This window comes from Cyphellophora europaea (assembly GCF_000365145.1).
Source record: "Cyphellophora europaea CBS 101466 unplaced genomic scaffold supercont1.5, whole genome shotgun sequence".
NCBI lineage: Eukaryota > Fungi > Ascomycota > Eurotiomycetes > Chaetothyriales > Cyphellophoraceae > Cyphellophora > Cyphellophora europaea.
Genome location: NW_008481811.1, coordinates 1,461,733 through 1,485,252, shown reverse-complemented (window position 1 = coordinate 1,485,252; position 23,520 = coordinate 1,461,733). Strand labels below are relative to the sequence as shown.

Genomic DNA, 23,520 nt, shown 5'->3' with positions numbered 1-23,520 from the left:
CGAGGGCACAGCATAGACAGCTGGAGCATTTGTAGTCCAGCCTTGACCCGAGACTCCGATATTTTAAACTCCAAGCACTTGGTCCGCTTGGGAATGGAGCTGATGTGAAGCATCGCTACCACACCAAACACAGAAGCCGCGCACGAGCATCTTGCATAGTGGGATGGTTGAACAGCGGGCAATTGGTCAAGGGGGGTTGGTGGCTGGTGGTTCTACCGGCGCAGCCTTCCTTTTAGGCTTCACCAACAGTAAGACGAACATGCCGATCACTAACAGCAGAAGCAGTAGTAAAATCTTGCGCTTCGTGTTCCGCTTCTGATAGTTCGTGGCCACCACAAGCTCTTTCTCGGCGCCCTTCACATCGGTTGCCATGCGTTCGACATTGTAGTCGATCCTGTCGAGCATGGTACCCTGATCGATAACCATGGACTGTAGCTCCCGGAATATGTCGGCGAGCTCGATGATGCCTTTAGCAATATCATTGATCTCGTGCTCCCGCTGTGCAATGACGGCGTCATTGCTATGTAGCTGCTTCTGCGCCGTCTGCTGTAAAGTCGACTGAGATAGGGACTTGTCGGCATCCGATTCCATCAACGCTGGGTCAGAGTAAGGATTCTGCACAGGCGTGCCGGACCGTCCGAAGCCAGATGGCGATTCGAAGCCACCCAGCTGCCGCAGCTTGTTCAAGTAATTGCTCTGCTTCTTACGGAATGTCGCACTGACTTCCTGCACCCTAGACGCTAGAGCGATCTGTATGTTGCTGGCCATAGTTTCGTCGCCATTGGCCAGATTGCCCGTGTCCTTGGCTTCTCGAACCATAGTCGCGATGCGCTTAATCGCTTTCTGACATTCCTGAAAGCCGCGGGTGATCTGCTGAGTGAGTGCTTCAATCTCCCGTTCCTCCTGCTGTTTGACGTGCTCATCGTCGAAGCCTGGTAGCACGTGCTTCGAGTGCAGCTTGTCCAGTTTGGCAGCCTTAAACGTAATCTCTTTCAGGATCTCATCAACTTCCTCCTGCACGTCAACCCATCGAGGCGGTAGGAGGTCCATCTCTATAACAGCATCTCCATCCCCGTCGTACGCGCCGGTCGACATGAGCCCGCGGGTCTCGTCGGATTGATCGGCGAAGCCATTGGATGCGCCTCCGAAACGAGGTCGCTTCGCCGGATGATGTGCATAGGACTGTCGATAAGAGATGTATCTGGTGGAACGTCAGCTTTCAGGCCGGAGTCACGAGAATGCTATGCACACAAGTTTGTTCGGTCTCGCCAACTCATATTGTCATGTGGCTGTACCCGAGCAGTGATGGGAAGTGCTCCTTGATGGATGGTGGCCTGTGTCGCATGCTTCGGCCGCTCGCTATGAGGCTAACATGGCACGAGATGAGTCTTAGGTGTCGCTGTAGGTCACAACCAAGCTTTGTCCAAACGTACGTCGTGGAGCGTAGGCGTTACCTCCTCCGAGTCTCGCAGGCAGTGTGTCCTGATCGTCCGTCATGCGTCGTCGCAGCGGTGCCGGAGAAACCATGGTCCCGCATTTGTCCCCACAAGAGTCCAGCTCGCCCCCGAGTGTTCAACTGCCCATCCCGCATCCTGACAAGTTGAGACTAAACACCACGCACAAACACACAAGAACCCCCCTCTGCACCACTGCGATACTATTTTCCACCCCTCCGTATATCGTCGACATCAAATCCACGACAGAGCCTCTGACTTTCTCAGTACCACCCGACAACCATGGTACGCTCACCCCGCCATTGCAGCCTAACAAACATAGAACCATTCTCAATTGCGCCACGTCATGTTTAGATAGCACACTAACACATACATCGATTAGGCTGACTCTCTCACCGAGGAGCAAGTCTCCGAGTTCCGCGAAGCCTTCTCCCTATTTGTAAGTCCATCAGCCTCTGTACCGTATTTAATGCTTACAATCTTCACAGGACAAGGACGGCGATGGTACGTGTGCTTCGTGGGATATGATCCTGCACGGCCTTCCCCAGGCAGTCGCCCCAAGAAAGACAGAACAGGACGCTGATGTGATGCACAGGCCAGATCACAACCAAGGAGCTGGGTACCGTGATGCGCTCTCTAGGCCAGAATCCTTCCGAGTCCGAGCTGCAGGATATGATCAACGAGGTCGACGCCGACAACAACGGCACCATCGATTTTCCTGGTGCGTCTACCTGCCACTGCCATTGGGTTCACGAACCTAACAATCCCCACTAGAATTCCTTACCATGATGGCCCGCAAGATGAAGGATACGGACTCGGAGGAGGAGATCCGCGAGGCCTTCAAGGTATTCGACCGTGACAACAACGGCTTCATCTCCGCCGCCGAGCTGCGCCACGTCATGACCTCCATCGGCGAGAAGCTGACCGACGACGAGGTAGACGAGATGATCCGCGAAGCGGACCAGGATGGTGATGGGCGAATTGACTGTACGTTCCGTTCCCGCAGTACCACCCTTTCCGTCTGAGAACATACCAGCTGACCGAGACGGACAGACAACGAGTTCGTCCAATTGATGATGCAGAAATGAGCCACGACAACTTTGCCCCACACAACACACCTGACCCCGATACTCGTTGGAACGAAAAGGCCACGAGCGCTTGGCCATGCTGTATGCTGTCTCCTTTTTTGAGCGAAATTGAGCTGCTGCGCGGCCCTCGATACCATGATAGAAAAGGGAGTCTCATTCAAATTCTGATCCGAGGCTCAGACCGTACAGGCACTGCCTCCTCATGCCGAGAATATGAAGTGGAAAAAGCAAAAGACCCAATGCGTAAAAGAGAATTGCATCACCTTGGTATCATGAGTGTGACCTACAACGCCCTCCACGAGCACTTATGCGGTGCAGCTGTAGAAGCAATCCCGTATCTCCTTCTTTGAATACCACACGCCCCATTAATGCATGCTGTCCAGCTCCAGGTGGTGATTTGGACGTTGGTTCCGAACCCTTAGTGTTCGTCCAACCACCCCCTCATCATTTCAAATGCTCGTTCCTGGCTCTCCATGATGCCGGCGTCCTCATATTCGCCGAGGACCGCAAAGCCATGCGGCACCCCACCAAACACCTCCACTCTGCACTCCACGGCCGAAGCCGCCCATGCCTTGCGCCCCGCCTCCAGCACCTCCTCCGGGAACAGACTGTCGTTTTCCACCGCAACCACGCACATCGGGACCTCGACGCCGCGCACGTCCTCTCGTGTCACCAGCGTGCCGTGCGCCACGGCGCCCACCTTGATCAACGGGCCTGACGGCGCGGGGGTGGGTACAGCAGCTTCCGCCGCTTCTTCGTCCGCCTGCGCCTGCGCCGAGTTCCCGCTGCCGCCAATCGTGCCAATTACCGGCAGCGTGACACTCGGAAACGCAGACGCGATGCCCGTAGCGGTGCCTGCCGCCGCCGGCGGCGCAATAGCAGGGTGTGCGGCCGGATCCTCGCTAGCGAGAATCATGACGTATCTGGCACCAAAGCAGTAGCCTATGGCGTAGATGCCGCCGCCGTGTGCGACCGCGTCCGCGTACTCCTCCCGCGCCGCAGCCAGCACTTTCAGCAGGCGTGGCAGGACCTTCTCGGGCGTCTGCCGGGCAAGCCACATGTCGAGCACGAACGACTTGGCCGTGTCTGCGAAGCCCAGCTTGATGCGGTCGAGCAAGCTGGATGAGGCAGGCGTTTGAGCTTCGACGTCGGCCGCTTCGGCGAAGGTGGTAGCGGTGGTGGGCGAGGTGACGCGGTTGGTGCTGTTCGGAGCCGGGTCACCGTCAAACTGATCCGGCATGACGACTAGGTAGCCGGCGGCGGCGTAGCGGTCGGCTTGAAGCTGATTGTTGATAGAGTGTATGCCGGTACCGCCTGTGAGGAGCAGAGCCAGTTTGGCGGGCGTGGACGGGTAGTCTGCTGGTTTGGAGATGTAGGTGTCGATGTTGGCTAGTTTTGTGATTTCGCCAGAGGACGGCGTGTTGATTGGAGCAGGCCGATCGGACGTGCAGTGGGCGCCCATTGTTGGGCCGCTTTGCGCGGTGCTATCCGTGGACGAAACAGCGGAAGGCTGGGTTGTTGTCTCTGAGGTTGTGGCTGTGGGTTGTGTAGTGGGAGGTTGTGATGTAGTTTGGTCTTCCATTGCATCGGACTCGGGCGCCTTGGTCGCGATTTCGGGATCAGACATAGTTGCTGAGGCGATTGAGCTTCCTGGATAGTGATGGTTTTGTTGGTCAGGTTTTGGGGACAGATAATCGGATGTCAGTGAGCCAAGGAGGGGCGGGGAGGTGGCTCTGGCAGAACAGAGGAAGACCGGCAGCTATTTGACAAAATTCTGAGAAAATGGCTGGCTATGGCGGGTCCAACCAGTAAGTAGAAAGAGTGTAAGAGGTCAAGAAGCACTGGTGTGTAGTTGCGAGCTATGAAGGGACAACGGTGGTCAGATTCAGGCAACGAGGCCTCAAGGCTTGGTTGCCCCGCATTGGCCTTTCTCCTGCCTTGCGAGTATGCCGTCTTCGTCTCCATCCACACCAATAGTCAATCCGGGAAGCACACTTTCGCCTGCTCAGAATCGTGTAGCCTATTTACGACCACATGAGTCCTTCACAACCGTCGTATGGCTGCTCCGCTTCTGCTCGTGTCGGTGCAGTCGTAGGCTAAGGTTAGTCCTCTGTCAGGCCAATCCATTCCTTTGTGGTTGATCCCGCTTTGCACGACCAACAACCCTATAGTGAAGACCGAGAAGCATGTGCCTTCCAGCAGGCGAGGTACCACGAGCTAGGGCGCACACGTCTCCGGCCCGCATGATGGAGCAGGCCCCCCTTGCATAGCACGCCTCGCCGATTTACGGTCTCCGAACCCGCCGGACCCGTCGTTGCATCAGCACTAGGTGTCTTCCAAACAAGCCTGGATGCAGACTGTGTAGTCAGACCACTCCCACAGCATCATGGTCAAATCCCGCAAATGTTTGGATTGAGCTTGCTACCCAAGGGCAATAAACCCCTCAGATAGTCAGCGGGCCCCCACGCCCACCGCAACGAGGCGAACTAGGCAGCACCCAAGTTCCCCCCGTAATCATGGCTTGTTGGTCCAGAGACGAGCTGAACTTGGACCAGCCCGCTAGATGACTTCAGTTACAGAGTGTTTGCGTCTAGAACAATGATATTGCTGAGATCGTAATGTGCTGAAACGCCTCTGATGCCGGCGCCAGCGCCTCCTTACATGCGGTCAGTGACGGACCACGAGCGATGAGACTAAGTGCAGCCATGTCACCGGTGTACGGAACGTGGCAAGGGGAGATGATCTGCTGATCCTGACGATGAGAGTGGGGAGACTGATCTAGCTCACGTATGCAGAGGCTATGGTGGCTTTGGAGTCTGCAGTAAATCAAGCAGGAGCAATAGAGCATGCAGAGGATATACAAGAGTATGGTTTTCTTCAGCATGGTGGCGCCTCCTCTTCTACCTTCATCGACTAGATAGTTGATATAGTATTCCAGATTCTTGTGGTGACACTCCCAATAATTCGACAAAAGTTCAAAATGGATATACCCGCTCTTCGCTGCTGAGTGTAGCGCGAATCGTCTCTGTGTGCCTTGGAACGAGTCTTGCCAGACCCAAACGAAGCGCCTGCAGGCCGCGAGGAGAGGCTGCTTGTGGCAGCAATAGCAATAGCAGTAGACCAAAGAACTCCAATCCAGCGCCGAACAGCTCCGTCTAACAGTAACAGTAGTAGCAAAAAAGCCCTGGTGCTTTTGAGATGTGTTCCAGGGACGCTGCCTCGATAAGGCCACGTCCGCGGCGCCGTCCTCACGAACTTGTGCTCGCAACGCAGACAATAGACTTCGATGCCACGCTCACATCATCATCATCATCCTCGTCGCTCTCTTACTGCTGAAGCTGGGCCTAGGGGAACTCTCTCGTCCAAAGGGCTTGTCCACCAAAGGCAGCCCGTCAGGACCCTCCTCTGTCTGGCTGAGGGTCATGGTGCTCATGCGATTGCTGCGCTCGCCGGGGATTCTGGCCTTGGGTAGAGGGTGCAAGTCAATAACACTGCCGCGGTACAGCGGGCCCATCAACCGATCCTTGACACTCTTGTTGCGGCGGGGAATGGCAGACACTTGCGGCTCCGGTGCGAACTTGTCCGGCTTGTCAGAGCCGTCAGTGTTCTTCTCGCCTGCGAGAACGGCACGTTCCTTGTTGATGCGCGCAATGTGCCGGGAGCGGCGCACGTGCATGACCAGAAACACGATCAGGCCGACGACGATGAGGGCTGCGACGGCAATGCCGATGCCCATACCGGCTTTGGCACCGGTGCCCATCTCGCGTTTGTGAAGGAGAGGCATGGCGTTTGTGGAGGATGCGAAGAGGAAAAGAGTGACCAGTGTTGCTCGAGAGGACAGTAAGGACATGGCGTATGGTGGGTGTAGTAGTTGGGTTCGACCAGCGAAATAGGTTGGTAGGAATGTGGTTCGGGTAGACGCTTTCGGTTGTGAGGAATGAGCGGGCCGGAAAGAAGGGAAGAGTGGTATACTACAAAGAGACGAAAGGTGTGGTGGAAATAGACGGTGACGGCGACGAAGGTGTAGTTTCCTTGGAACTGGCAACTTGTGGTAGAAGCAGGAACGAGGAGGAGGCAGCGTCAAGTTAGACAAGCAGGTTAGCGAGGGACAAGAATTGCAGAAGATGGTAACAGCACGCCCCGGCCCTGGCGCTTTCACGAGCTTGGTTAGGGGGGCTTATAGCAGGAGAGCTTGAAGATGAGAACGTTGATCGGGTCCACACCCCCGGCAAGCTAACTGGGGAGCATGGGGGGAGCACAGCAGGTGAAGGCTGTGCTAAGCCCGGCTGACACATGAAACGATGGCTGATCGCGAGATTCGCAGTAATGCCCGTGGGCCGTGATCATCACTGACACGAGTACTTGATCAGCCAAAGAATGCGGCCTTGAGTGGACGAGGTATCGCAAGCATCCCATTGGAGGCGGCACTTGGTCTAGGAACGCGTATTTCCGGTATCCCAGCATGGATGAGGCAGTGTCGCATGTACCAAAGTTCAGTATGGACACGAATCAGGGGCAGCAGGTGCACTGCAGTTAAGGATTGCAGCCCAGCGCAAGGCTTGGGAGTGAGATCAAGCTGGGTCAAGATTTGCGTTGCCCCTGTTTGAAGATCCATGCGGTTTAGTGCTCGGACGGTGACAGGGCATTGATTCCACTCTCATCTCCTTTGTTGGTTTAGCACGTCCGGCGAGTAGAGCCTCGTTCGTCACGTGCCAGGTACGAGTCTCCGATCACCGACAGCCGTTATTCTTGGCCAGGGGACAGGCCAGAGGAGGAGGGGTCTGTTGCGCGCCTAAATGATTGGAACTGAATGCCCCGCGCGTCCACCGCGTAAGCAATTTGCAAAAACTCACAACAGGCAAGATATCCTGGTATGCTGGGCAGACTTCGTTGACTAAACTCCTTTCTAGTCGTACGCCGAGATTCTGATCTGGGGTGTGGAATTGCATTTGTTTTGATCGTGAAGCCGCGGAACTTTAGGCATCACTGTGTAGCATTAACGTGGTACGACGGAGATTCCGAAAGGCCGTGAGACCTGTATGCAGGCTGACAACGCCAAGTATACGCGCCAAGCTATGTGACAATGTATTGTATTCTACACATCACCCAGCAGGAAGCTGAGCAGGCTACCCACGGCCAGGCCAGACACGAGCATCATCCCCATAAACCCACCAGCTACCTCTCGCTCCTCGGGTGCTACCCATTCGCTTGCTCCCATCATGCAGCTGCTTCCGAGGTAGCCATTGGTGAGTCCAAACAGGAGCTGCACAATGACGAGATAGAAGAAATCGCTGTTGACATATGCACCACGACCTTTGATGTTGCACAAGAAGTATAGCGGAATGAAGATCAATCTGGCCATGGAGATGCAGAAGAGTGCGAACGGATAGTGGGTGAGTGACAGCTTCGGGACAGCTAACAGCAAACGGCCACCGAGGTCGCCGATGTTCCACATGAGGAACCCAAGCGGAATGAACGTGGCCGAGTCTATGCCGGATACTGACTCGGTGATGGCCGTGAAGACCGGGAAGACCATTGTTATGGCGAAGCAAAGGAAGACGGCCACAGATAGGAAGGACAGTTTGCGGAAGAGCACCATCAGCGGCACGGAAGCTCGCTCACTGTTCGTGTCACCCTGTCCAGCCCCGCCAGTGAGAGCGTCGCCTTCCGAAGCCCCGTTCAAAGTCGTTTTCGTAGCGGCATGCAGTGCGTCTCGATGCCTCTTCCTGCGGACAAGGTAGAAGAAGGCGAGTAGTGAGATGGCGGAGATAGCAGTCGCGGTGAGAAAGTAGATGAAGGCAGACTTGGGCGACTGGGCCGCGGCTTCCGGTCCTTCGCCTTGCTTACGATGCACCGCGGCAACGGAGATGATTTGAACGAGAGGAGGCAGCACGCCTGCCACACCCTGTCCAGTCATGATAGCCTGAGTATACTCGCTGCGGCCATACCCTGAGGTGAAAGCAAACAGACCGTTCTGAATCAAACCAGTGGCCAGACTCGTAGCAAAGATAGTGAGCAGGAGGAAGCCAAAGTAGACCCCTGCTCCGGTCTTGACCAGCGTAGACAGTGCAAGAATGGCGAAGATGGCAGTGTATAGCACGAGTGATGAGGAGATTCGCTTCGGATATGAGGCCCCCTTCTGCAGCTTGGTCAAGATGATCATCGACGTCAGATTGGTGACCGTCGAGACCGACACTTCGGCGGCCTGGAAATGGTTCAGAATCCACTTGCTGGATCGGAAGCGGCTCTGGAAGTAGGGCGCTGCTGCGAGAAACATGTTCCTAACAAAGGTCAACGACTGGTTCCGTGCTGGTGCGAGATACATACCATGCCCACAGCATCGCCACTCCGAGTAGCAGGAATACGAAGTATTCAACCCAGGAGAAGACCTGCTCTTGCAGCCCGTCGTCGGACTCGCCCAGAGTGCTATCGCCATCTTCATGCGTATCATCTTGAAGGGGTTCGTACGGTTGTTCGGGTTCAAAGAATCGCTTGATACGGTTCATGTTGGAGACAGGTTGCAGCTCAACGCCTTGAGCTGGCATATAGAGGATCAAATCATCACTTTAGATGGGGGGAGTGTGGTGCAGCCTGGGGCCAGAGACAGAGCGCGCAGGACGTGATGTGGTCATCGGACGAGACTCGGCTGCGATTGGCTGCCAGAGAACCGCACTCCTCCTCTCTCACAGTACTTATGCTCACGGCGGGTATATGACCGAATGTCGTTCTTTGTCATCATCATCATAATTGTGTCAACAGGGTATCAATTACAGTGGACCGTCGCTATGCGCAACAGAATAATATTCACATCCTCAAGGCGTTTGCGAACCGCTGTTGAGACGGGCCGAAAAAGAGTCCACGTCGCATTTGCTGATCCAGCCCTTTTCTATGGCCAGGAGCAGTAATTCCTCCGCGCTGGTGGGCAGAGCGTCCAGGTCGCTGGACCCGATGCACTTCTTGACTTCCACCAGACTCTCCCACATCCCCGCCTGCATCCGCTTGGCGCATGACGAGCTCCCTGCTATGCTTGACCAATTCCTCCCTGCGCGTGCGCGGAGCGTGAGCTGATTCAGTACGTGCGACAACCATATAACGTTCGTTTTGGGCGTAAAGGCGGAGTACTTGGGTGCTCCCCCTGAGCTGTCCCTGGCTTGACGTGACATGCATTCGTCCGCCTTGATCACTGTGTCCGTCTGGTCACCCAGCCGTGTGTCTCTAGCAAGCTCTACAAGCTCCGCTTCCGAGAACGGTGCCTCTGGGTTAAAAAGAACCTCATCGCTTGACGAGTACTTCATCCGCGAATGTGTGTAGTCGATGATACTAATGTCCAAACCGGATAAGCCTAGAATCGAGTCCGGCACGGTTTTGATGCTCTGGACAAAGTCATCAGAAACATCGTCCCTTCCATCCTTGCCCGGCTTGAAGCAGATGTTGGACATGTGAAGGTCACGATGCTCGAACTCGATGTCCGACTCGGCCTTGCCAATTAAGATGACGGTCGTCCAGAAGGCATCAAAAGCCTGGAATGCTGACGGCTTCGTCAGTAATTCCAAATCTCGACCGGCAAACCCCATCTCAATGATTCCAAACATCTGATCATCGGAGAACTTGGTCCCTGGATCTATTGTTTTGTCCACGTCCTCAGTCGTTTCTTCAAGCCAGCTTCTAGCTGCCTGAATGAAACGCTCAGGCATTCTGCCCTTGACAAATCGGCTGGTGAAGATTTGTGCGAAGCCGTGATAGGGTTCGAGTGCAGACAGTACCTTGATTTCACGCAGAAACCCTTGTGAGTGGGTCGCTACACTTGACGTTCGATCCGAGTCGCAGTCCAACGGGATGATCTTCATCACAGCAACTTCTGCGGCTTGGTCGGGATGTTTGATGACGAAGCAGTCGCTGTAGGATCCTTCCGATAGTTTGAGAATGTCGTATCTCTTGGTCAGCTGTGTACCGAAGCTCTCAAAATCGAGTACCGTGGATTCCACTCTTGGGAAGGCAAGGACAGGCCGTAGGGCGATTGATTCCACTTCTGACAGAACAGCGGTCTTGAGCCTTGGATCGCGACGAGATCTCACACGCTTGGACCGTGCCTCGCCTCTGGCCTTTCTGACTGCAGTCTGCTGGGTACTCGACTTCCCTTCTGGCGCCTGGCCCTGGTGTATGACTGCCGGTTTGGCGGAACACAACGCTTCAGGCTCATGTCTCTCACGCTCAGGGCTCCTGCCATTCTCGCGCACAGCCTTCGTATTATCGTGTGATATCGTGAGCGTTGCTATCGCCTTCTCGATCTCCTTTGCATCGCTTCCGCCAAATAATTGAAGATTTGTGTCTCTTGTCTCCAAGGGTACATGTCTCCGCCGTCCGTAAACCTTGTCGCGAGGACGCGGGGGCTGTGCGAAGTTCTCAATAGCTTTTAGCGGCATGCTTCGGTTCATTTATACTTGTCTGTGTGGAACATGATTTCGAGATGCGTCGAAGAACAATCATCGTCACCCTGTACGTCAAAGTCGACGGTGAACTTGGAGTTGACTTGGCTCAAAAGAGGCTAGCGCGATGGTTGAGACGGCAACCAAAAGTCACGGCTGGAGCACTTGAAGCCATGTATCTGCATTCTTCTTGACGACGACATCAGTATCTTTGCATCAGAAGTTAGCTAGCAGCTATGAAGGGTGACGGGACGATTCAAAGAAATACGGACGCTGGCCAAAATCCTCGACCTGCCTCTCTGTTGACACTGCTGATGGCACCTTCTTGAACATCTCTGATGCTCGCATCAGCGCGTACCGAAGACTTGAAGCCCTGTCACTAGCATGTCGCAGAATTTCATGAAGACGCTCGTTTCCTACCGCCTGCAGGCGCAGAGGGAGCTGCAGAAAGAAGGCGTAACTTGGAAGTCGTGACGCACAGCTCTCGGCATGGTGAAGCCACTTGCACCGCTGTCGTCCAACGCCTGGCTGAAGCAGACACATTTTCCTTCCTCAAACAGAACTCGGCAGGATACAGCACACTGAATTGCTATCTACCACGTGCGATGAACAGATCAATACCATCATCACTAGTAGACGTAGTTGGGGTAGGGTCTTGGCGCGTTGCCGGGCGCGCAGGCGGGCGCTTGTTTATTGATGAACACCTCTACCCGAACGCAAAGTTCAATCCCTTCCTACGACAAACTAATCTGTACAGGACCGGTAATACTAACCACAGCAGCATCCTATCTTGCGACAACTGTCTCGAAATTCCCAATACGGCCCTACGACGTCCTCGCACCTGCGACAGCCAGCGCCTCACCGACTTCCCAGAGCCCCAACCACCCTAGGCATCCAACGATAGTACCACTACCTCATGGCGCTGGGCACCGACTAATAACATTACAACCCACTTGCGACCAGACATAGACTGCGCAGCCGATACTGCGCGCTCACCACGATGCCTTCAAGCGACATGGCCACGTCATCTCCCGGACCAGGCACCTCTCTCGAAGATAACCTGAGATACTACAAGGCGCAATATGAGCTCCTCGAATCCGAGCTCGCCGACTTTCAAGCATCCAGTAAGGAGCTGGAAGCCGAACTTGAAAAAGATATCGAGGCCTCCGAAAAGCGCGAGCGCCAACTGAAGGACAAGGCTTCCAACTTACAGTATGAAGTGGATGAATGGAAAGCAAAATATAAGCAAGCTAAGAGCGAAGCCTCCTCGGCGCAGTCGACGCTTCAAAAAGAAATCACAGAACTGCGCGATACTAATCGGACGCTTCAACTACGCCTACGAGACACGGAAGTTGCAAACGATGACTATGAGCGCCAACAACGCAACACCGAGTCTTCGCTGGAGGACATGGAATCAAAGTACAATCAGACGCTGGAACGAAGCGTCATGCTGGAAGAAGAGATGCGCGCTGGCGAGCAGGAACGTGAGGCATTACGTATAGAGGCTCAGCGTCTCAAGGACGAGTTCTCTGATTACAAGATTGAAGCAGACATCGTGAGGGAGAAGCTGGCAAAGGCCGAGGCCTCGCTGACCACAAGCAATTCTCAACTCAGTATCGAGCCTGTCGCTGTCTCGGCGTCTCCGCGCTCTGAACTGTCTCCCACGACCACAGATACCTCTTTCGATACTCCACCTGCGAAGACTTCTTCATCCGGTGTATCAGATACCCCGACTCCGCCTTCGCCGCCAGTTTCCGAGCGCTCAGCCGTCACAACCAAATCCAAGACCAGCCAGCCGTTCACTACACCTTCAATACCTCGGGTGAGGACCTCACTCAACGGCAGCATCCCGACACCGCGCCAACCAACTTACCCACGACCCAACGCCTCCGGCGCTTCCCATACTCGCGGCCCCTCCATCCCTGCTATCTCGCGTACCGGGCCTTCCGGCACCGGCCGTCAATCTTTTGGAAGTAGCATTCCCCAGCGTTCTGGCCTCCCTCAGTCCTCGTCTATTATGCATCTCCGCAACCTCCGATCCAAGATGCAGAATCTCGAAGCACGAGTGCACACCGCACGCAGCAAGCTTCCTGGACCCGTGAATACGCCGCCCAAAGCATCTCCTCGCTCCGGCTCAGCTCTCGGGAATCATGCCATCCCTGCCTCAGTCACTGTCCGTAGCCGCAAACGTGCCGGTGGTTCTACGATTAGCGGCGCCTCTCAGCCAGACAGCGATAGCACGCCTTCCGTGCCCCGGACGAAACCATCACGGCCTTCTTTGGGCCAGTCTTACTCTCGAGACATGCCTCCGCCCACACCGACAGGAACGTCTTTTGCTACATCACAGCGTGGAGAGATGGCCGCTCCTCCATCCCGTCCCGATTCACGCACCTCCACGTCACGCCATAGCTTCATTGCCTCCCACAGCCGTCCTGGCAGCCGCGCCTCCGTCTCTAATCTCCGAGGCTTCGGTAATGGATCGCAGTTCGCACCGAACGCATCCACGGATCGCGTGCGGCCCAAATCCGCGCTGAGCAGCCACGGCTTCGATGGCGCGATGGACGACTCCGGCGTCGGCGACGACAGCATCATCGAAGATGCTGGCGAGGACGCCTTCGACACCGATGGCCGCGGCGCGAATAGCAAAGACCTCACAACCCCGACACCGCGAAGGACCAGCTTCATGCGCCCGAGCGGCCGGGTCAGCGACATAGGCTCCGCCATACCCAGTCCTGTGAAGAGAACGAGCCTCGGCGGGCAGGGCAACAGCCGGCTTCCCGCCCCGCTGGGCCGGCGGCAGAGCCAGACGAGCCTGCCGATGCGGAGCGAGAGTGCGCAGGGCCACAGAAGGGGCGAAAGCGTGTCGAGACCGCAATCCCGGGTCGAGATCATGCAGGACGTGCAAGAGGGGAAGGGCGGCTATGATGTCAACGAGACTTTCTAGTCGAGGGTTCTGAGGGGGTTTGGTGGACGGCTGGTCGAGGCTGCCGAGAACTGAGAGTTGAAGGGACGAGGAAAAGGAAAGTGGCAAGCGAGTGACGAAGAACACGACGGCTTAACGTTGTTGCATGCAATAGCGTTTCTTTTACATATTTTTTGATGATGAAGGACACGAGGCGTTTTACGAAAGCCGAAAGAACGATTTCGATTTGAGCAGCACCCCATATTGTTTGAGCGCTTGTTGATTGGCATTGACATAGGCATGCGCACCGGCACTGGCTTACAATGCGGGTGGATACACCGATTTTGTCTGGGCTGTCTGAACTGTTTGCTCTTTCTGGGCCGTCTGGATGTCTATAGAATGGGGCCTGCACCGTATGCGACGTGTTGGTGGCTGCTTGCTTGCTTGTCTTGGGCTGTGGTTGGGTGCGGAGCGCACACGACAAGTCAGGGAAAGCGAACAACGTAACCTGGGTAATCAATCACCTATAGCCCAATGCGAGGCATCTTCTTTGTCAGATCTGTACCTCCTCGTTCCGTACCACAAAAGGGGCTTCAGGGTCGATGATGCCTTGTTGCCTGCAGAAGACGTGTAAGCCGCGGCAGATCAACAGCACAAGAAGGGGAGAACTGATTACTAGTCATTGAACGAGAGTATTGTATAGATAATGTCTCAGCAACTCTGCATTGCTTTCCGGTCTAGATCCGCCCCAAATCCTTCGCTCCGTTTCGCAGCCCGAAAGAACTTTGCGCTGCTCCGCGCTTTTTCGGCGTCGTAGATGCTGTGGCGAAAGCCTGTGGGCAACGGCACCGACCCTGTGTAGTCAAGAACCCACTCGTAAGCCGGCATGGGCTCCAGCTTGCCACAGAAGTCCCAAGCTCGCGCATAGGATTCATCTTGCCCCCTTTTGCAACCAACATAGCCAAAGTAGGCGTGCCTCCATAGAAGAGGAAGTCGCTTGCTTTTGGGCTTGTAAGGCAATGGCCAGGCGATCGGGACTGGATTATGAGGCACCTTCCGCAGACCTGGACGGCTCTCTTCCTAAGAGTGCTGGCTCTCGAGCTTGGGCGCTTCTGGAACGGCGATAGTTGGGGAGACCGGTTTTGGAGGAGTGTCACCCATATCTGATGAGCTCCGCGAATGAAGAAGCTCTGGACATGGCTCCTGAGACAGATCATCTGGATCATCGCCACATGCTGGTGATGGAGAGTGGCTGGTCGCAGCTGATACAGCAGAGGTGCTTTCGCACTCCGAAGGCGGCTTGGCCGACTCTTGAAAATCTTCCACACCCGGTACTTCTGCTGCGGTCTGGGATGGTGGTGCCGGGAGTGCTCCAGGGTCTGATGGCGGACCTTTGGTACGGTCGACGAGTGAAGAGGAGTTGGCCGGCTCGGTGGGCTGGGAGGCCTCCTCAATCTCGTGGTCCGACCTTCTATCGTACTGGACACTGTGAGAGGCCGACTCTGAATCATTGGCATGTTGTAGAGGCTTAAGCGCTACCGCCAAACTCGTCTTGGGTGATTCGGCGGGCAAAGTGTCTCCGTCTGATCTCCGACCGTCATCCTGCTTGGCTTCCTCCTGCGTTGTAGGGGCTTCGTGCTGGGCTTCTTCGTTCTTCCGCGCCGCTTTTCCCTTCTTCCGCGTCTTCTCCTTGTCGCTCTTCTTCTTTCTGCGCTGTTTGGCCTGCAGCTCTTTCAGCTCTGGGATCAGGTCTTTGCCCAGGAGCTGATCGTCAGTCTCCGCCGCTTTCACGTCGAGCAGAAAAATGGTTCGATCAACATCCTTTGAGCCAATAAACTCCTTTCCGAGCTGCAAGAATTCCGAGACGTCTTGATGCTGGCCGAGATCGTCGATAATTTCTTCGAGGTTAATTCGGCGTCCATGCGATTCGTGCAGAAATTGCTTGCACCAAGCCAGTTCTCGCGATCTGAATATCCACTCGCGGACCCTGTCGGGCGGGTCATTGGTCTTTTATATGATACACATCAGCACATAGAAGAGAGACTATTCAGGTAGCACATACCTTTGCCGCCTGAGCCAGTTGAGTGCACCAGTATCTGGTTTGGTAGCCATTGAGTCCTAAGCCTTGGAGGGCGTCAAATATGGCACTAGACGACGACTGATAGCGATTTCCTTTTGCTCGCTTTCCTTGGGCGATGGCCATTACGCAGGTATGGGCAGCCTTCCATTGATTCTCATTGGTTCTCATTCTACATGAGATGCACTGACAATCGAAGCCGGTGGTCGCATTCAGTGTGAAACGGCGCTTATCGCGAGGCCCAGGGGCGTTGCTGTTGTATGAGATTGTGATTTCCTCACCTTTCCGGATACGAGCAAGCGCTTTCAGATGAACGGTCATCGTGCGGGCGAATAAGCCATCATCCAAATGCTGCTCGCCGAAATCGGTGACCAGGAGCGCGTTGGGAGTGCATGAATGGTTGATGTAGGAGGTGAGATGGCTGTAACCTATGTGGGCGTCGGTCACGTCTTCTGCAACGAAAGCTCCATCCAGGAAGCGAAGGGCTCGCATGGCATCTTCAAGACGATCGGGACCGCACGGGAAAAGGTCATTATGGGAGCCGGCATGGTCCACTCGGCCATCAGTGGCACTCGGGTCGCCTTCAGTGGCAAGATGCATCTGATTGAGTTTGTCCACGGCCAATTGAACTTCTTCAGTGGGTTTCCCCTTGAGCAATGCCATGGCATAGCCAGGAGTGAAACAGGGATCGAAGGGTCGGTCCTGGTGTGTTGCGGGAGCCAGCCGCTCGTAGGTTCGATAGGTTGCTGCAAGCAGATGCATCATGCTCGTCAAATGCTGGGCCGGAATTTTACCCATGGTGTAGATCTCGGGACCACGAAAATCGTGTAGACCTGCAGGAAAGATGTCACAAATTCCTGCAGGTAGACTAACGATGAGTTCACCCACCTCGTCAAAGGATTTTTCTGCGAATAATCCCATGTCGTATTTGCAGGAAAATCTGTCAAGTAATGTAGGTCTTGACGACGAGGGCCGAATCTTGACGTATTCTTCGTAGTTTTCTGGGAATATACCGCCAGGAACATGCTCAGTGGTTGCTGGAACGTCGGTCGGATCGGCACAGCCAGCTACAGCATCTTGAGAGACATTGGTATGACCGAGGTCGGCCGCGGTTGGGCCAGGATCCGATGAGCCAGAACTGGTTTGATATGTGCAAGGTCCATCTACTCGATCGGCGATGGCTGCAGCTTCAGCCAACATATCCATTCCGATCGTACGAGGAGGGTCTAAATGAGAGGACTGTGCAAGAGTACATAGTAGTAGTGCGAATGATGCGATGCTAGCTGGTGCTGAGCGGGTCGTGATGGCGCAAATTATGTAGTACTAGTCGATACTCGATGGGAGTGAGATGTTGGAAAAGAGGAACAAGGGCGGACGCAGTGAACGGTTCAGGTAGTGGTAAATCTGGCTCGTCAGCCCTGCTGCATTGTGGTAAGAGCATGGCAGAGCAAGTGCAAGATCGTGCCTGCTTTTAAATCATAGAGGGCTCAAGAACGGACTGATGTGGTTGTAGCGTGAACCGAAATCGCGTAGGCAACAGGTTCGATGCTTGCAGGCAGCCGAATCGAACCATAAACAACCCAACAAAATCTGGTCAGCTTTGTGATGGAGGTGCCCCACGACGCGCCTCGACGGTGAATTCCCTAGGAGTCCGCTCTTGTCGCCTTTCAAGGTCGTTCGCTCTTGGTCGCCTTATTTGACAGCAGGACGACTCCATGAGAAGCGCCATCAGGAAATAGAACGGTATCCAGAGTGTGAGTAGCGTCAGTGGCAGCAGGATCTGAGCCCACAATGGCCACGATGAGAACCTGTCGGCCATGTGTTTGGTCAGGATTGTAGTACAATCAGTGCCTGTGGCGGCGCAAGGCAGAGGAGCAATGAATCCAGTTAGGGTTTGCGGCTGTTGATAGACCGGAAAGCTTTTGTGACAGAACCATACTCTTGCAAATGGCTGCCTAACATTCACGAGTAAGGCGGGAAGTCATGCATGCCCTACGAAGGTAATATGGTGATGTAACCTGGGTGAGCATGTGCCCTATGAGGGATCAAGTGTTGCAGCTAGCCTCAGCAGGTGTGCTTTGTTCTCTGCAGCAATGCGGCTGCAGCAAGATCGAAAAGCGCGGCCAGTGTCGAGCTTGACACAAAGAACATTCCTACAGCCATTTCCGGCCGGCTGCGGTTACGCGCTGGCGGAAGACCGGGCTCACAACCTGACTGTTCAGACGGTAGAACGGATTCATGGAGGCTTTAACCCACAGCTCAAAGACTTCGGTCATGAATTGCCGAATGGCATCTTCCGTCTGTGGACTTGTCGGGTTGTGAGGAATGGAATTGGATGAAATGGTCGAAGCTCGACTACCAGCTGATGAAGTAGGCATCGGCGTTGGTTGATGAAGTAACATGAAGCGGTGGTTGGAACCAGCGATGAAACACGACACGTGGGAGCTGGTCGGTGCATAGCTGTCAATGACCTTCAGCCACATGTTCGGCGTCAGCCATTGAACCTCTTCGACAACATCTAGAGCAGCATGGACGATGAATTGATTCATGTAGCGGGAGGTCTCGCCGTTGCGGAATCGGGCTATGCCATCTCCGCCTGCCTTGGAAGTTCCGAAAGTCAGCTCGAACAACGGCGTGTCGGTCGGCGAAATTATCACAAAGTAGTATGACATGTCTTCTGGGAGGGCGGTGCCAAGGGCGGTCGTCAGTGCTGGGAGGGTTGGGTCTTTGGCTAAGAAGAGCAAGTGAACGCGGATAGATTCGGGGTTGCCACGTGAAGAACCGATGCAGACAGTGCAAGCGAAGAGCCCAACGAGTCAGACCACAATCTATCGGACCGGTCCCTGAAGTCGTGCGCGCGCAGCTCTGGAAAGTTCGATGGAATCTTCTGCACGCCAGGGGGGTGGTAGGGAGGTCAAGCCGCAAGCAGAGTCGGCGTGGGTCCTCTCAGCGCCAAGATGCGCGACATACTGAACTACTATTGGCTGGCTTGCGCTGGTTGCTAAGGTCGCAAGAGGCCCACCGTAGAGCAGTCCGTTTGCAAGTGCCGCGTCGTGCTTTGGCTCCATCATCTCACCTGTCGCCCCGTCTCGCTCCTTTTCCTGCGCGTCTAGCTAGATTTCGGCTTAACCCGCGCCAACAGCCTTCTGGACTGCGCTCCCTTCCTCCTGACATGATTGTGGGAGAATCCTTTTTCAGTTCACACATTCCGCGCATGACCGATGACGAAGCCATGCTTTTTCCGCCAAGGTCGCGCCACTTGGCCAAGCGGCGGAGTGGAAAGGAAGCTTTGAAGGCCATCTTCTCCCTCGCCGATTCTTCGTTGTTCTCGGGCTTATCAAGAGTTTCGCGGAAATGGCTAAGCGAGACTTGCACGCTAGCTACTGCCTCTTCGGCCAGTAGTCTCTTGCAACTTCCTTGATCACGTCTCGGCCAGCTGCCGTAAACACCATGCCCCCTCACGCCCAGTGTTCCGTACTGGGGCCCCGATCTCCATTTGGTCCGTTTTTTGTCCATCGGCCACCCCCCAGCTTCACGTTGAACCCACAATTTGGCCGTGATTGCGACGGAGCGTCGGCTTCCCTAGCCTCAAGCTGTCTACCAGTTTCCTGGGCATCGACTCAAGCCGGCCACCTCTTGGCTACCCTCCTCTGAGCATAGGTGATCCGGGGAAGCTGTGGGGGCCCCTTGGCGCCTGGCTTGCTTCTATACATCGGCCAATTACTCGGAGACACTCGTTTCAATGGTCAATCTCTCCGCCACCGAGGTCACGCTGGCCCTGCTCTCGTGTTATTCCCCTCCCCATGCAACCTTGAAGCTAACCACCCCCCTTAAATACACTGCTTCCCTCCCGTCGATCAGCGTCATGTCCCTCAGCTCTCCCACGACCTCTCTTGTCTCCTCCCATTGACATTGACTTACTTCCAACATGAGTGAGCGACGCAAGTCTAGCGTCGTCCAAGTCGCCCGCGCCGACGATGGTGTCGTCCGTGTCAACGATGCTGCTATGCGTCAGCTGAGCGTTGACAATCCCAACATCGTTCAGTCGTTCGCGGAGGCCAAAGCCGCCACAGCTGGCGAACATGAGCTGACTATTCGGGACGCCATCCGCCTTTACCCCAAAGCCATCGCTTTCTCCATCATCTTCTCCACAGCAGTCGTGATGGAAGGCTACGACCTGAGCTTGATGGGCTCCTTCTTCGGTCTACCTCCCTTCCGCAACTTCTACGGCACAGAGGACAATCCAGCCGGCGGCAGGCAGGTTTCTGCTCCCTGGCAGTCCGGTATTCTCAACGGCACTCAGGTAGGCCATTCCGCCCCAGCCCGTCTGACACTTGCTCACGTGCTACAGGTTGGATCCATCATAGGACTCTGGCTGAATGGTATTCTCTCCGACAAGTTCGGCTACCGCAAGACCATGTTTGGTTCTCTGGTGCTGATGATTGCCTTCATTTTCTTGCCGGTTTTTGCTCAGAACATTCAGACGCTTCTCGCTGGCGCCATTCTTTGCGGCCTGCCATGGGGTGTCTTTCAGACCATTACTGTTACCTACGCCTCGGATGTGACGCCTACCGTGCTGCGTCCTTACCTGACATCATACGTCAATCTCTGCTGGGTCATTGGCCAGTTCATTGCTGCGGGTGTTCTCCGTAGTATGGTCGGCAGGGAGGACCAGTTGGCCTACAGGCTCCCTTTCGCTCTTCAATGGATCTGGCCACCCCTCATCCTCATCGGCGTTTTCCTTGCCCCGGAATCTCCCTGGTGGCTGGTCCGCCATGGCCGTTACGACGACGCGAAGAACGCTCTTCTGAAACTCACCAACCGGAACAGCGGGATTCCCTTCGATGCCGACAAGCAAGTTGCCATGATCAAGGCTACGGATGATCTCGAGAAGGCCATCAACTCTAACGTCAACTACTGGGACTGCTTCAAAAGTGTTGACCGCCGGCGTACTGAGATCACCTGTATGGTCTGGGTCACTCAAGCTTTCTGTGGAGCCGCCCTCATGGGATTTGCGGTCCAGTTTTACGAGCGAGCAGGCCTCGACACCGAGAACTCCTTCAACTTCAACCTGGGTCAGTATGCTATGGTAAGTCTCCTAAAGTCTTCATCTCGGATGCCCTTATTGACAACTATCCAGGGCGCTGTCGGAACCGTCGCTTCATGGTTCCTCATGCCGCACTTTGGTCGCCGAACTCTCTACCTTTGGGGCCTAGCCTTCCTTTTCTGCATGCTTATGATCGTCGGCGGCATGGGCGTTCTCGGAACAGCTCGTGGACCTTCGCTGGCCGCCGGAACCCTTCTTATGATCTACACGTTTGTCTACGATTTCACCATCGGTCCTGTATGCTACGCATTGGTGGCTGATATCCCTTCAACTCGGCTGAAGATCAAGACCGTAGTCCTGGCCCGCAATCTGTACAACGTCGGTGGTATCATCAACAATGTTCTGATGCCCCGCATGCTTCTCAACACCAACTGGAACTGGGGAGCAAAGACGGGCTTTTTCTGGGCTGGAGCGTGCCTATTGCTCTTCATCTACCATTATTTCCGCCTTCCCGAGCCGAAGGGACGTACCTATGGTGAGCTCGATGTCCTGTTCGAGAATAGAGTCAGCGCTCGCAAGTTCAGGCAGACCAAAGTTGATCAGTTCGCCGGTCACCATACCGATCTCGTCGCGGAGGACAGCAGCGATGGCGAGAAGAAGGGGGCTGCTCAAGTTGAATCGGTTCAGTGAAGAAATTATCCCACGAGCAGCTTTGTTCGTTGCTTCCCAAACGATGTCTACATAGTATGACCCCAGATACATGTAATTTCGAGAGGATAGGACATGGTTATAATGAGTGAAGCGTGTGATCATCATTCAATTCACTGCCTGATGTTACCCCTTCCAATGAGCCTGATCACGTGTAACGCGAGGCTGCCATCCTCGCCGGACCCCATACATTTTCGGTGCGGCCTTCTTTTCCTGTTCGCACCTCTCATACCTCTCATTTCACAATGCCCGCCCTGGCGTTCGGTCTGAGTGCTACTAAGCCCTCCGCCAAACCATCAAAACCTGCGCAGAAGCGCAAAGCCATCTTCTCCGGCGACTCAGGAGACGAGTCCGCAGCACCCCCACCACCACAGCCCGGCGCAAAGAAGGCCTCCAGGCCCCTCAAGCCATTGCAGCCTCTCGCCGACGACTCCTCCGACAGCGACCAGGCCTCTCGACCCGCAAAATCACCCAAGCTCTCCCAACAGACTCCCAATTACGGCCTGCAGAAGCCTGCCTCCAAATCCAAAGATGCTTCTAGCAAGCCCACCACATCTACGAGTGCAGGCGAGGATAAGTACACCAATCTCTCCGCCCTACGCAGCGCGGCACTACACAACAAACAAGCCTCAGAAGTAGATGCCAGCGTCTACGACTACGACGCCGTGTACGATACCTTCCGGCCGGCCTCCACATCCAAAACGAAGTCAGCTGGCGATGCGGCCGCGGGGCCGAAGTACATGACAAATCTGCTAGCATCGACGGAGCAGCGCAAGCGCGATCACGAGCGGGCGCGTGAAAAGGCCATCCAACGCGAGCGGGAGAACGAAGGAGACGAGTTTGCGGACAAGGAGAAGTTTGTCACGTCTGCATACAAGAAGCAGCAGGAGGAGAACCGGAAGGCTGAGGAGGAAGAGGCGCGCAGGGTGAAGGAGGAGGAAGAGGGGAAGCGCAAGGGAGTGGGGATGATGGGATTCAACAAGGGATTGCTCGCGCGAGAGGAGGAGCGCATGAAGGCCATTCAAGAGGCGGAGGAGCGGAAGAGACTAGCTAGTGGCCCAGATGGTGTGACTGAAGCAGCAGAGGCAGGCAATGATGATCATGACGATCTGGACCGCAAAGCTAAAGCCCTCAACGACCACGGCGCCAAGATTGCGCTCAACGAGGAAGGCGAAGTCATCGACAAGCGGCAGCTCCTGACCGCGGGTCTCAATGTGGCGCCCAAGAAGCCCGGCGCCGCGCAGACGGCTCAGCAAGCGAAGGAGGCGGCGTCGGACAGGCCACAGACCGCGCGGCCGGCCGGCGCACAGAACGGACGGGCTGCACAGCGAGAACGGCAGTCGAGGATGATCGAGCGACAGATGGAGCAGATGCTGGAGCAGCAGCAGGCGGAGGCGGAGAAGGAGCAGGCCGCGCAGCAGCAGAAGACCAAGAGCAAGATCTCCGAGGACGCAAAGATGAGTGCCAAGGAGAGATATCTGGCCAGGAAGAGGGAGGCGGAGGCGGCGAAGAAGGCTGCTGGCTAGCTGGATATGATGGGCTCCACAACGACTACCACAGATCCTTGCAAAATCATATCATTGGGCTGTCACATCGTATGACAAGTTCCCAGCCTCGATTCGATAAGCATGGATTGCGAACGAGCACGCAAAAGACCATGCTCCATGGCCTCCGGTCTGCCACGAGGCTACGATGTATCGCGACTGGTACAGCAGTGACTACCGGCTATCACACCAGCACAAAAGTCCGCCAGCCGTAAGCATCCAATGCGCAAGCGCCTCGCGGATCTCATCAAGCAAGCTGAGCTCCCACGCGCGG

The 23,520-nt window shown here is 55.3% G+C and overlaps 11 protein-coding genes across 11 annotated transcripts; 4 read left to right on the top strand and 7 right to left on the bottom strand.

Moving 5' to 3' along the window:
* Positions 1-186: 186 nt before the first annotated feature.
* Positions 187-1,277, bottom strand: HMPREF1541_05841 (uncharacterized protein; the record flags this gene model as incomplete). Its single annotated transcript, XM_008720178.1, has 2 exons — positions 187-1,201; positions 1,252-1,277. 2 exons carry the CDS (start codon positions 1,275-1,277, stop codon positions 187-189), a joined length of 1,041 nt encoding a protein of 346 aa, XP_008718400.1.
* Positions 1,278-2,081: 804 nt separating this feature from the next.
* Positions 2,082-2,542, top strand: HMPREF1541_05840 (calmodulin; the record flags this gene model as incomplete). The annotated part of the gene is made up of 3 exons (XM_008720177.1): positions 2,082-2,175; positions 2,229-2,441; positions 2,508-2,542. 3 exons carry the CDS (start codon positions 2,082-2,084, stop codon positions 2,540-2,542), a joined length of 342 nt encoding a protein of 113 aa, XP_008718399.1.
* A 418-nt stretch (positions 2,543-2,960) lies between these two features.
* On the bottom strand, positions 2,961-4,169 carry HMPREF1541_05839 (uncharacterized protein; the record flags this gene model as incomplete). The annotated part of the gene is made up of 2 exons (XM_008720176.1): positions 2,961-3,256; positions 3,365-4,169. The coding sequence occupies 2 exons, from the start codon at positions 4,167-4,169 to the stop codon at positions 2,961-2,963; spliced, it is 1,101 nt and encodes a 366-aa protein (XP_008718398.1).
* A 1,668-nt stretch (positions 4,170-5,837) lies between these two features.
* On the bottom strand, positions 5,838-6,392 carry HMPREF1541_05838 (uncharacterized protein; the record flags this gene model as incomplete). Its single annotated transcript, XM_008720175.1, has 1 exon — positions 5,838-6,392. One exon carries the CDS (start codon positions 6,390-6,392, stop codon positions 5,838-5,840), a length of 555 nt encoding a protein of 184 aa, XP_008718397.1.
* A 1,245-nt stretch (positions 6,393-7,637) lies between these two features.
* Positions 7,638-9,048, bottom strand: HMPREF1541_05837 (uncharacterized protein; the record flags this gene model as incomplete). The annotated part of the gene is made up of 2 exons (XM_008720174.1): positions 7,638-8,823; positions 8,870-9,048. The coding sequence occupies 2 exons, from the start codon at positions 9,046-9,048 to the stop codon at positions 7,638-7,640; spliced, it is 1,365 nt and encodes a 454-aa protein (XP_008718396.1).
* A 306-nt stretch (positions 9,049-9,354) lies between these two features.
* On the bottom strand, positions 9,355-10,965 carry HMPREF1541_05836 (uncharacterized protein; the record flags this gene model as incomplete). Its single annotated transcript, XM_008720173.1, has 1 exon — positions 9,355-10,965. One exon carries the CDS (start codon positions 10,963-10,965, stop codon positions 9,355-9,357), a length of 1,611 nt encoding a protein of 536 aa, XP_008718395.1.
* A 1,003-nt stretch (positions 10,966-11,968) lies between these two features.
* On the top strand, positions 11,969-13,912 carry HMPREF1541_05835 (uncharacterized protein; the record flags this gene model as incomplete). Its single annotated transcript, XM_008720172.1, has 1 exon — positions 11,969-13,912. The coding sequence occupies one exon, from the start codon at positions 11,969-11,971 to the stop codon at positions 13,910-13,912; it is 1,944 nt and encodes a 647-aa protein (XP_008718394.1).
* A 1,038-nt stretch (positions 13,913-14,950) lies between these two features.
* HMPREF1541_05834 (uncharacterized protein) lies at positions 14,951-17,153 on the bottom strand (the record flags this gene model as incomplete). The annotated part of the gene is made up of 2 exons (XM_008720171.1): positions 14,951-15,877; positions 15,933-17,153. 2 exons carry the CDS (start codon positions 17,151-17,153, stop codon positions 14,951-14,953), a joined length of 2,148 nt encoding a protein of 715 aa, XP_008718393.1.
* A 947-nt stretch (positions 17,154-18,100) lies between these two features.
* On the bottom strand, positions 18,101-18,619 carry HMPREF1541_05833 (uncharacterized protein; the record flags this gene model as incomplete). The annotated part of the gene is made up of 1 exon (XM_008720170.1): positions 18,101-18,619. The coding sequence occupies one exon, from the start codon at positions 18,617-18,619 to the stop codon at positions 18,101-18,103; it is 519 nt and encodes a 172-aa protein (XP_008718392.1).
* Positions 18,620-19,875: 1,256 nt separating this feature from the next.
* On the top strand, positions 19,876-21,684 carry HMPREF1541_05832 (uncharacterized protein; the record flags this gene model as incomplete). The annotated part of the gene is made up of 3 exons (XM_008720169.1): positions 19,876-20,250; positions 20,299-21,036; positions 21,088-21,684. 3 exons carry the CDS (start codon positions 19,876-19,878, stop codon positions 21,682-21,684), a joined length of 1,710 nt encoding a protein of 569 aa, XP_008718391.1.
* Positions 21,685-21,947: 263 nt separating this feature from the next.
* Positions 21,948-23,228, top strand: HMPREF1541_05831 (uncharacterized protein; the record flags this gene model as incomplete). The annotated part of the gene is made up of 1 exon (XM_008720168.1): positions 21,948-23,228. One exon carries the CDS (start codon positions 21,948-21,950, stop codon positions 23,226-23,228), a length of 1,281 nt encoding a protein of 426 aa, XP_008718390.1.
* Between the last annotated feature and the right edge of the window lie 292 nt (positions 23,229-23,520).